Source organism: Myodes glareolus, chromosome 4 (genome assembly GCF_982192425.1).
Source record: "Myodes glareolus chromosome 4, mMyoGla1.1, whole genome shotgun sequence".
In the NCBI taxonomy this organism is placed as follows: Eukaryota; Metazoa; Chordata; class Mammalia; order Rodentia; family Cricetidae; genus Myodes; species Myodes glareolus.
The window spans coordinates 85,994,283-86,006,284 of record NC_142029.1 but is presented as its reverse complement, the minus strand read 5'-3'; the positions used below and the strand labels follow the sequence as shown (position 1 = coordinate 86,006,284).

The 12,002-nt window shown below is 40.1% G+C and overlaps 1 protein-coding gene across 3 annotated transcripts in view; it reads right to left on the bottom strand.

Annotated features, from left to right (window-relative positions):
* Positions 1 to 12,002, bottom strand: part of Sin3a (SIN3 transcription regulator family member A) — a 60,501-nt gene that overhangs the window by 25,268 nt on the left and 23,231 nt on the right. For all 3 annotated transcript variants that reach the window (XM_048416745.3, XM_085689699.2, XM_048416744.3), the window contains exons 4-9: positions 10,961 to 11,067; positions 9,731 to 10,013; positions 8,292 to 8,543; positions 7,615 to 7,767; positions 7,331 to 7,489; positions 3,381 to 3,470 (exon numbers count right to left, since the gene is read on the bottom strand). In XM_048416745.3, the coding sequence (XP_048272702.1) occupies positions 3,381 to 3,470; positions 7,331 to 7,489; positions 7,615 to 7,767; positions 8,292 to 8,543; positions 9,731 to 10,013; positions 10,961 to 11,067 (1,044 nt within the window). The remainder of the gene's footprint in view (positions 1 to 3,380; positions 3,471 to 7,330; positions 7,490 to 7,614; positions 7,768 to 8,291; positions 8,544 to 9,730; positions 10,014 to 10,960; positions 11,068 to 12,002) is intronic.

The following is a 12,002-nucleotide window of genomic DNA, read 5'->3' as shown; positions in this document are numbered from 1 at the left end:
CAAGGAGAATCAGGGTCATCAATTGTTTTTAATAGAGTAAATTTAATCTGATATTCACTAAGGAATCAATGTTACTTTGTTTAGATACAATCAGAAAAATCACCCTAAAAAAAAATAAGACACTGTAATATGTCTCCAAACAGTCTAAAATGGATAGGAATGCACGTGGAACCACTGACACTGCATGGTAAGAGCACAAAGGGTCGTTTCACTATTCTCTAATTTTACATGTGTTTAGAATTTTCTATAATTAAAACATTAGATCATGCATAATACCTTCTCAAATGCTTGCTACTCCAGACCATGTCAGTTACAAAGCTTCAGTAACCCATCTTAACAGATATTTACAGGAATTTTTATTAATACTATTTTCATATTGTTAAAAATTTTCTTTTTGCTTTGTTTCAGGCATGATGTCATATAGCAGAGGCAGACCATTAAACTTGCTATATATAGCCAAGGATAGCCTATAAATTCTGGATACTCTTCCTCCTAATGCATGGAATCTCAGCATTCTTGAGGCGGGGCAGTAGGAACAACACCAAGTTCAAGACCAATCTGCTTCTGAGGCCAGCCAGAAATGCAACAAGATCTCGCTTCAAAAACCAAAAATGAGCCGAGGGGGTTAGAAAGATGGCTTAGTGGTTAAAAGTGCTCTTCCCATTCTTGCAGAGGACCCAGGGTTCAGTGCCAACAAACATGAGGTAGTTCAAAACCACCTATATATGTGTGGCATAGACGAGTTAATAAAGGCACATACATACACCTAATAATTAAATCTTAAAAGCAACAACAGAAAAAGCCTGAGAATATGGATCAAATGGCTAAGGGATTCTTCCACGAGCAGAGGACCAGAGTTTGTATTCCCAGCACCCACATAAAACATTAGGCAAAACAGCACAAAACTGTAATCGCAGCTATGGAGAATTAGAGACAAGAAGATCCCCAAGGCTTACAGACAATTCAGTGTAAGCCAATCAGTGAGCTCTAGGTTCGATGAGTCCTTGTCTCAAAAAATAATGTAGAGATGCAACTGAAGACAATACATAACACTGACCTCTGACCGCCACATAGGTATGCACACATGCATATAAATAGACTCACACATGAACAAGTATACACACACAGCCAAAACAAACAAGGGACTGAGATGGTTCAATGAATAAAGCATCTGCCATGCAAGTTTGAGGAGAGAACTGGGATCTGCAGACCATATAAAGCCAGATGCAGCAGTGTACGATCTGTAACCCCAGCACACCTACAGGAGGCAGACAGGAGATTCCCTAGAACTCCAGGGCCAGCTACCTTAAGCTGTCAATGGTGCTCAGCGAAAGACCCTGCCTCAAGTAAGGTGAAAGATGATAACAGACATTTATGTCTTGATTGCACACGCAAACTCTCTCCCTCCCCCCCCTCTCTCTCTCTCACACACACACGGCTATTATCCTACTTACAGAATTGAAAACTAACATTTTAAAAGCCTCAAAAATTTAAAATAGTTAGCAGCTTACAGAAAATGTAAAACTACCAAATGAGGTGGTAAGTCTGGAGTGTTAGTTTTAAAAGCCAGTAGTCAGCACTGTGGACCTGCATGCCTAGGACTTAGCAACACACTTGTCTGATATGTTCAGATTCCTCCTCCTGTGTAGCAGGAGGCACAAAACAGGCACTACACAGCACAGACTGGAATTCACAGATGCACAATCCCTTGATAGGAAAGGCTTTCTACTAAAAAATTATTTTTTGAAGATTTATTTATTAATTATGTATACAGCATTCTACTTGCATGTGTGCCTGCAGGCCAGAAGAGGGCACCAGATCTTATTACAGATGGTTATGAGCCATCATGTGGTTGCTGGGAATTGAACTCAGAACCTCTGGAAGAATAGTCAGTGCTCTTAACCTCTGAGCCATCTCTGCAGCCCCTAAAAAATTATTTTTTGAGGCAGGATTTCACTGCATAGCCCAGGCTGGCTGAGAACTTGTGGCAAGTCTTCTGCCTCTGTCTGTCAGGTGCTAGGATTGAGTGTGCACCACTACACCCAACTTCTGAAATATGAACTTTTAAGGTTACAGATTAAAGAAGACTACACTTTTTGTAGTGTATGTCAGTTATTTCCTTTTAATTTATCAGCTTTTAAACTGTCCAACATGCCCTAATGATAGTCACTCAACCTAAATGATAAATGCATAGTAAATCTTTTGTCATTCGTTAACCATTTCTCTTTTCAATGAATTAAAAAGAAACTTTAAGATAGTTACTATAAACATACTTTTAGTTGTATATATTTATGTATATATACATACACATATGTACAAAAAAATGTACTCCTAATACCATTATCCTTCATCAGGAGAGCTCCCGAAGACATAGAGACAGACAACTATCTGGAGCTATCATTAATGCAGCCATTAAATAATTTGTTTTCTGCCAATACCCAGAGGTCCTGTAAGAAGCCCATCAACTGCCTACTTTACTGATGGAAACTGCTTGCTAATCATCACCTCGCTCTAAGGACAGAATCAGATATAGAAATACAGTCAAACTAAAATAGAATTCATGGTGTCCACCAGAAACTTCAACTCTAACTACTGTATAAAAACACTTAAGATCTTTGAAAACATTCAAGTAGTCAAGAATTCTCAAGCTAGGCATGGTAGTGTGTGCCTACAGCCTATTTAGGAGGTAGAGGAAGAAGAGTAGTAGTTAAAAGTCATCCTTGGTTTCAGAGGAAGTTTGAGGCAAATCTGGGTGATGATGTAAGAGAATTCTCACTCCTGTACCACCAGGAAGTGGCAGAACAACTAGATTACAAGTCACTTAAAGCACTGCAGCTCAACTGCAGAGAACATGCCTAGTGTGTGTGTCTGAGCCGCTGAGCTCCACAACCAGTCTACTCATAAAAGGAAAACAGGGCATGGGGCATACACCCTTGTTTCCTAGCACTAGGGAAGCAAAGGCAGACATAATTTTATGAATCTGAGGTAAGCCTGTTCTACACAGTAAATCCCAGGCCAGCTAAGACTACACAGTGAGACGTAGTTAAGATCCTTACTTAAAAAAAAAAAAAATGTGTATGTGTGTGTATAAATAAAAAATAAAAAAAGAACAGGTGGGCTATTATGTGGTGGCACTTGGGTGGTCAAAGAAGGATCAGGAACTGAAGGCCTAAGCTACAAGGTGAGCTTAAGGCCAACTTAAGTTACATATAGAAAAATTTCTTCTCCAAACAAAACAAAATCAACGAATTAAATACAATATTTAATTCTTTAATTAAACAATACCAAAAAACCCTCATCAGTTGACATATTTTAGACAAAGCCTTGGAGATCAGATGATCGTCCTTAACAACTAATATCAAATGTTACCCATTACTTACCTTATCAAAAAATAATGATTCTGTTCCAACACCATGCTTGCTGGCATCTGCCATTGAAGATTCCTTTAGACTAAGCAGTTTGGGTTTTTTCTGGAATTAAAAAAAGAAGAAATAAAACAAAAACAAACACAGTGATTTCCTTTAAATTTGCTGGAATAGCTCTACTACTAATAACATGGAACAAATGAGAATTCAGCCACAAATTTCTATCATGACCTTTTCTTCTACTTTAGTTTTCTTGACAGTTTCTTTCTATCAAAGGCTTTCAGATCACTCTGCTCACAAACGTTCGCGCTGTGACCAATGTTTAGAATTAATGTCCTCCCCTTTTATGCTGGCTTTAATCTTATGATACTCCTGCCTCTGCTACCTTCAGAAAATCCTACTGATATTTGAAACCGTAACTTAAGCCTGGCTTGTGAAGTTCAGAGGTAAGTTCAAAGACTCTATTGGAACTATCTGCTGTTCTTAATTAAGACTTTGTGGTTCTGCATAGCTGAGGCTGAAGAGTCAAAATCTCAACACTCATGAAGCAGAGGCAAGGGAATGAGTTAAAGGCCAGCCTGGTCTACAAAGGGAGTTCAGGACAGGGCTACACAAAGAAACCTTGTCTAGAAAAACAAGAGAGAGAGAGCATGCAAGAGCGAGTGCGCACGTGCACATAGCACCATTCAAGTAAAACCTCTGCATTACTGACAACTAATGCTGGTCAGCTGGAGACAAACTGGCAGCAATTAAGAAGAGACCAGCCTCACTGAGGTGGTAAAGCTGCTGCTAGAGGCAGCCAAGGTCACATCGTGAAGAGGCAGTCAAATTTGGTCATCTGTCAAAGTCTTCCAGGTGTTACTGGAAGGCAGTAAGGCTTGACACAGGGAGAGGCTACATGAAGGTGCAGCTGAGTAGCAACTGAAGCCCCAAGATTAGAGGGGTCACACAGAGAAGCTGAGGCTTGGCAGCACAAAAAGCCCAGGAGAGGCTACTGGTGAAAGGGCAGCCTAGTTGCAGGACAAGAGCATTGTAGAGATGTGAGTACCATTGTGAGGACTGCTAAGAACACCAGGAGTGGAGTGGAACCAGCCTTGAGCCTTGATAACAATCTGTGTCTGCTGCAGCGGTTGGAGTCAGAAAAGTGAACCAGATACTTTGGAGGAGCAGAGAAGACTAGAAGTGGATCCCAGACATTGGACACAGTTTTTTAAACAATGTGGGTTTGGTTTTACTTTAATCAGACTGAGACTGTGCCCTGGCCCTTACCTATTAAAGAAAGTAGTTAGCTCATTTTTGATTTTACAGGAGCCCATAATGGAGACACTAAACTTTTAAGGAGATTTCAGATATTTAAAATACTGGCTATTTGAAAGAGACAACTTTTGGGGGTGGGGGGCTTTTGGAGACCAGGCTGGCCTCGAACTTGGAAATCTGTTTGCCTCTGCCTCCTGAGTGCTGGGATTAAAGGCGTGCACTACCATCACCGGGCTGAGACTGAACTTTTAATGTGTTTAAATTTGTAAGGACTGTGGGAACTTTTAAAGTTATTTATGTTTTATTATATTCTGATACTAATGTTAATAGATCATTTTGGGGACAAATGAAAAAGAAAAAGTTCTACTTGAAAACCGAAGTTTGAGCCAGGTGGTGGTGGCGCACACCTTTAATCCCAGCACTCGGGAGGCAGAGGCAGGTTCGAGGCCAACCTGGTCTACAAGAGCTAGTTCCAGCACAGGCTCCAAAGCTACAGAGAAACCCTGTCTCGAAAACCAAAAAAAAAAAAAGCAAACTGATGTTTGTGTGTCAAGCTGACTTATGTCAATTTAACACAAGGTAGAGTCAGATAGGAGGGCACCTCCAAGACCAGACTATAGGCAAGCCTGCAGGGCATTTTCTTATTTAGTGAAGCGGGAGGGCCCAGCTCATTCCTTATGAAGCAGGCTTAGCAAGCTATGAGAAGTCTACAAACTACACTTCTGGCCTCTGTATCAGCGCCTATCTCCAGGTTCTTGCCTGAGTTCCTGTCAACTTCCTTCCACCATAAACAATGATGCAAAAGTATAAACAAATAAACCCTCTCCTCCTCAAGAGGCTTAGAGCCAGTGTTTATCACAGCAACAGCCACACTAACCAAGACACTTTTCCTGAGCCAGAAGTATCTTTATCAGTCTCTAATACCACACTGTTTCCAAGATGGCATATACTATGGAGTTAAAAAAAAAATAAATTTTTAATCTACACTACTTCACTTAAAAATTCTTAGAAAAAAAAAGAATTAGTTCATTGTCTAGTAGACAGCATACCCACCACTTAGACTGGACTCAAACTCAAGAGATTCAGCTGCTTCTTTATTGCCTTGCTCAATAGAGGGTTGACAGTAGAGGCGTCACTGCAAACACCTAGCCAGGCTAATAATTTAACATTGAGACAGGCAGTGGTGACTCGTGCCTTTAATCCCAGTACTCAGGAGGCAGAGACAGGTGGATCTCTAAGTTTAAGGACAACCTGGTCTACAGAGCCAAGGCCAAGCCAAAGTTCCAGGACAGCCAAGGCTACACGAAGAAATCCTGTCTCGCAATACAAAAAACAACACAAAAACCGATTTTTAAAAGTGGGGAGTCTGGGAGGTGGTGGAGCATGCCTTTAATCCTAGCACAGGAGGCAGAGGCAGGCGGATCTCTGTAAGTTCAAAGCCAGCCTAGTCTACAAGAGCTAGTTCCAGGACAGGCTCCAAAAGCTACAGAGAAACCCTGTATCAAAAACAAAACAAAACAAACAAACAAAAAAAGTGGGGAGGAGTTAGGCACAGAGACACGTGTGTGTCCTTTCGCTCATTAGTCCGAGGCAGGAGGGAAGCAATGGGCTGGCAATTAGGCTACACGGTAAGAGTCTTTTCTCCAACATACACCAAAAAATCTCAAAACCAAACAAATGAAAAGGTCATAATATAACCCCACTAGGAAAAATTTACTTTTAAAAAGCCTACCTCTTACTACCCATGAAGAACTACACCAACTCTGCAAGCAGCTTCTGTCCCTAAACACTAGTATACTGTTCCTACCTGTGGATTATCAGCTGCAGAAGGAAACAGATCTAAGAGAGCTCTTAGCTAAGTAGCTGATTCCTGCATCCCACAGAGTGTCTTTTAGAGTTAAAAACAAAACACCAAACTACTACTCTATTCAACCTGATTCCAGAACCAAGAAAACAACCTTTCAGAGTATGTCAGTCCTTGGAGCCACTTGACACCCACCACCTTCCTTAGCCAAATTCTGTAGACACCTCTACTCCATATCACACTTTAGAATTCCTAGAGAAATTCAACACTGAATACATACAGCTTCTTTTTTTATCACCGACACACTAAATCAAAGAGAACAAGCTGGGTTTTCTATTGACAGTTACTGTAGGAAGTTACTAACAGGAGGTTAAGATTTCCCTCAAGCATGGCCCAAATTGCTTTCCTAGAAAACTAAGATAAAACAGGTAAGATTTTTCCTTGAAGACTAAAATAAAACAGATAAGAGACCTGTCAACGCAAAAAGAACCAAGGACAGGACAGACCCCTAGTCAAAGTGATTGAACAAAGCCTCTGCCATTACAGGGCATTATGCTCAAAAGAGTTGAACTTCCTCAGACACCATTTACTTATTTATGGTTTATCAATTTAAGAATCTTCCTTCAACACAAGGCAATTTAACACATCAGATCATAAGAAGAATTAGTAAATCTTGGTTAAAAAAAAAAAGAAAAAAAGAACAGAGTAGAAAGCTCATAGCAAAGAAGAGATAATACAGGAAAAATGCAAAGACTGAAAAAAAAACCCACACTAATCCACACAGTGAGTGTTCTTTCTACCTACCTTCTGCAAAGCTGCTAAGAAGTTCTGTAGGGAAATTCTGTGACCTATAATGACTTACTCTGGATATGTAGGTTCCGACCACCTTACTGTCTACTCTCACCTTCACTGGTGGCGTGGCTCCTGTTCCAGAGTGTCTGCGGATCTGGCAGCCATTCTGGCTGGGCCTCTGCGGCTTGTTGTTCAGTTGGGGCTTCTTCACAGTACCCCCATGGTCATTTCTCACAGAATCAACCTTCTCAGCAGTTGTTTTGCTTAAAAGCTGATTAAGACATATAAGAAATTAATAATCTGATCAAACTGTCATCTAAAAAGTCCACTGTAACTATAGCTTTCAGACTTATGGTGACAATCTTAAATAACGTAGTTTGTCTAAATGAGACCTACCACCGAGCTGTTGGCATCTGGCAAGAACTGTCCAAACTCAGATAACAGATCCTCCTGGTTTTTGAAGAGACGTGCCACCTGGGCATACACCTCCTGCTCGGTCAAAGCTGGAGTGTAGTTTCCTCCAGCTTCCTTGGCATTCCGCTGTTCTTTCTGAAGAATGACAAAAGAGACAGATGATACACACTGTTCTGAATCCTACACCACACACAGAACAATTGTTTTCTGAAATGTGTGATATGGCTAAAATATGTTATCTACTTAAGTTACATTAAAGGAAGTATTTAATTACTATTTTGATTGCAGTCTTTTGAAAAAGAAGATGCTGAATGACAGGTCTTTATAAAAAATCCTGACAACATGCTACCAAGCAAGCAAAGCAGGCCAGTAAAAGTGACTTCATAAACACACGTTACAGTTCTGATCAGGTAATATTCCCAGTAATAACTATTGGGCATAATGGATATTCTAGCGCTCCTCAGACTAGATAAATACTCTCTGAGACTAACAGTCAGGTAGAGTCTAATTTGACCACGACAAAAACAACCATTTCTGAGCTAGGTGTGCTGGCAACAACCAACATCCCATCTACTTAGGAGGCTGAGGGAAGATGATCATCACCAGAGTCCAGGATTATAAGACCTGCTTAAAAGGGGATAAATGAGTAACCCTCTTACCTGGTATGTGTGCAAAATCTCCAAGAATGCTTTGTAGATGTCTGGTTGGCCCTGGAATCTGTTCTTGATCTTATTAACATAATTGATGGCATGATTAAACTCCACAGGTTGATTGTTCTGCAAAGATGGGGCCGTTCCCAAGGAGATTGTCACTGGTGTGTGAGGCTGGACCGGTGGAGAACGTGGGGATGCATATGGTGGGAGTGGGGGAGTCTGCTGACTGGCTGGAGTATGTGCTTGTAGTTGGGAAGGCTAAAAAGAAAAAAGTCTTTATTTTCCTCAAGAGCATAGGTGGTTTGTCACTAGGGAAGAAAATTCAAACCAAAAAAGCAAAACAAAAAAAAACAAGGTATTTGATCAACTCATATTCTTTTTTTACTCATTTAAGCCATTAAGTACTGATCAATCAAGCCAAGCCATTTTGGTTCAATTCAAACGATACATAACAGAGTTTTCACATTCTAACACTATCTCAACATCAAATTTTCTAAATACAACCTCAAATAAGGAGCTATTTCTAATTATAAATTTTTCATAAGCAAATTTTAAGCTCACTAGCTTAACAGGTGCAAATTAAAAAGAAAAAATCATCCTACACAGATTTTTAATGTCAAGAATAACACCACAATTAATTGTGCCCATAATCCAGTATGAAATGTTTCTACACCAGCTCTGTTCAATAGAACACTCTGAAATGTCATTAGACACAAGAGCCACCAGTTACATGCTGGTTCTTGAGACATCAAATTTAGCTAATAAAACTAAAACGCTGAATTTGCTTGAACTAAAATCCAAACTTCTGTGGCTAATGACTACTCTATCTAGATCAAGAGCACCTTCCACTTATCGTGATTATCAGCTGACCTGCCAATGGAGCAACTTGATTGTGGTTTTTATACAACTCAGGATATCATCAAATTCCTTATCCGACTACCTCCACCTTCCAGTGCTGAGATTTACAGATATGTCATCATGCCCAGCTCTGTAACGTTTATAAAATGGCAATCATGTAAGTAGAGTCTAATCTGACCATGATAAAAACAATCATTTCTGAGCTAGGTGTGCTCATAACACCTAGAGTTACAGTTACTCAGGACCACCAAAGCCCAGGATCATAAGACCAGCCTGGGCAACACAGAAAACCCTAGTCAAAAAACAAAGCAAACTACACACATACTTTTTTTCCCACCTGTGGTGTCAAAGGACTACTTACTACAAAGCCAGTTCAGAGGCTAACTAAACAGAAGCGGAGGACAGAGTCCTCCAGTCTGCTGGCATGATGACTTAAGTGAGTATAAACATGGACCATGTGATTGGGGTGAGATGTCAACATCCTCTCTAATGACATCACTGTTGTAACTTGGATATCTATCTGAGTCTAATACGGGGGAATGTCTGAGAAGTACTGTCTAGGAATGCAGTGTCTTCCCACGACTCACCTTGCTGACTTTGGCAGGTGTGGGCTGAGGAGCTGGCTGAGTAGGAGCTGGAGCTGACTGGGCTGAAGGCTGAGAAGGATGTGGAGGTGGTGGCTGAGGCTGGGGCTGGATGCCATGGGTGGGGATCTGATGAACCTGGCCAGGAGTTGTCACGTTCACCATGTCATTAGTTTGCACCTCAATTTTGTAGCCAGGAGGCAAGAAAGTATTGAAGCCCATGATCAGGTCAGGATGGCCTTTAAATAACTGGGACACACGGCTAATCACACCTGGAGTATCAATGCTGACAAAAACAATTACAAAGAAAGAGAAGTGATGAAAGGCAAGCTTGACAGAAAACCTAGAGGAAAACTAACTTCTATATTTTCTCTAAACAGGAAAACATAATAACCAAGGCCAAAGAACTTAAATTCCAAAGCCATTTAGCTTTAGAGTTACAGGTTTGGTCACAATTTTAAATAAAATATACATTCATGCACACAATTCTACCAAGCAGATGTACAGAGAATGCATATCTGTAATTCCCAAGCTGGGCCCAATCTTTAATATATCAGTATGAACTGTAATGGGCTTTATGTCTAGACTGTTCAGGTGAGTTACTCTCACACAGTCATGCCAGAATAGCAGGGTATCTTACAACAATTAAAAAATAAATAAATAAAAATCAATTTTACTGCTGTTACTTCCCTGACTGAAATAAGCACCAAGAAACATTTTAGTTAACATTTTCTAGTACACAGGGCAGCCAGAACTGTTTCACAGAGAAGTCCTGTCTCAAAAAACCAAAAACCAAACGCCTAAAAATTTACTCTGCAATTTCCATCATGAAATCAAAATACAGTGATGCATAGCTGTACATGCCACTGAGGCAATAGGGCTGCCCAAAGTTCAAGGCCACCCTGACATACATATAGCAAGAATCTCAAAAGCATTCCCCTGATGAAAATAAAAAGGGGGTGATGTGTATATATATTCCTGCTAAAAATCAACATGCTGGGCTGGAGAAATGGCTCAGAAGTTAAGAACACTGACTGCTCTTCCTGAGGTCCTGAGTTCAGTTCCCAGCAACCACATGGTGGCTCACAACCATCTGTAATGAGATCTGGTGCCCTCTTCTGCCGAGTAGGCATATATGCCGACAGAACACTGTATACATAATAAAAATCTTAAAAAAAACCAAAAAACAACATGCCAAGCACAAACTTAAATGCAGCCACGCAAATTTTTTACCTCTGAGATTTAAATTCCTTCATGATATCAAGGAAATCATTGTAGACTTGAGGCTGACTACCAAACTGCAGCTTCACCTGGTCAAGATAGGACAGGGCATCCTCCACCTGAGGCAGGGGATACATTTCAAACATGTAAGTCAAAACTTTTAATAACAGATCATCCATACTCAAATCAACACAGTAAGTGAATTATATATGAAGTACCAGAAATTAGTATGAACACTTAAAAGATGATATAAATTTAAAACAAAACAAAACAAAAAAAAACAACTCAAATTCTGTACCCTTGTCATGGATAATTCTATAGGGAATGATCAGTGACTAATAATTCTATTACCTCAGTATTCACATAGCCATTTTGTAAGTACGTGCTAAAATACAACGCAGCACAACCAACGCAGGTGGTGAAGATTCAATAACAAGTTAAAATCGTAACTGCACAGAAACTGCTCTTATCTAGTGTAACTCCTGACACGTGGGTGTAAAACAACTGAAAGTCAGAACAGCGTATGGAAACAGCATCACTTTCTCTGTCAAAGCGAGGGAAATCAAAGAGGTGATTTATAAGCTGAAACCTAAAGACAAGTACACGTTAGCAAACAAGTACATGAGGCCCTGTGAAGAATGTCAGAAGCAGCAGCAAGGGAATAATCTCATGTAGTCTATCTGCAAAACTAAAACCAATTCAGTCTGCTAAAAGTTAAGCATGGCTAGGAAAAATAAAGATGAAAAAGTAACAAGATCCAGATCATGAAGAACTCATTAATCTTGCAAAAAAATCAACTTAGATGTTATCTTCTTCATTTTCATGTAATATAGCTGACATGACCACAATACAGATTAAAACAAGGTATGAATGGGGCTTTTGAAGATGGCACAACAGAAAAAAATGTTCTCTGTGTAAGCATGAGGACTCAGGATTGAATCCTCAGAACAGATATAAAATTGGATCCCCAGAACATATATATAAGTTGGCCACATTAGCATGTGTCTATAAACCCAGTAGAGTGGTTATAGACAGTACTTGAGCACAGGTAGAG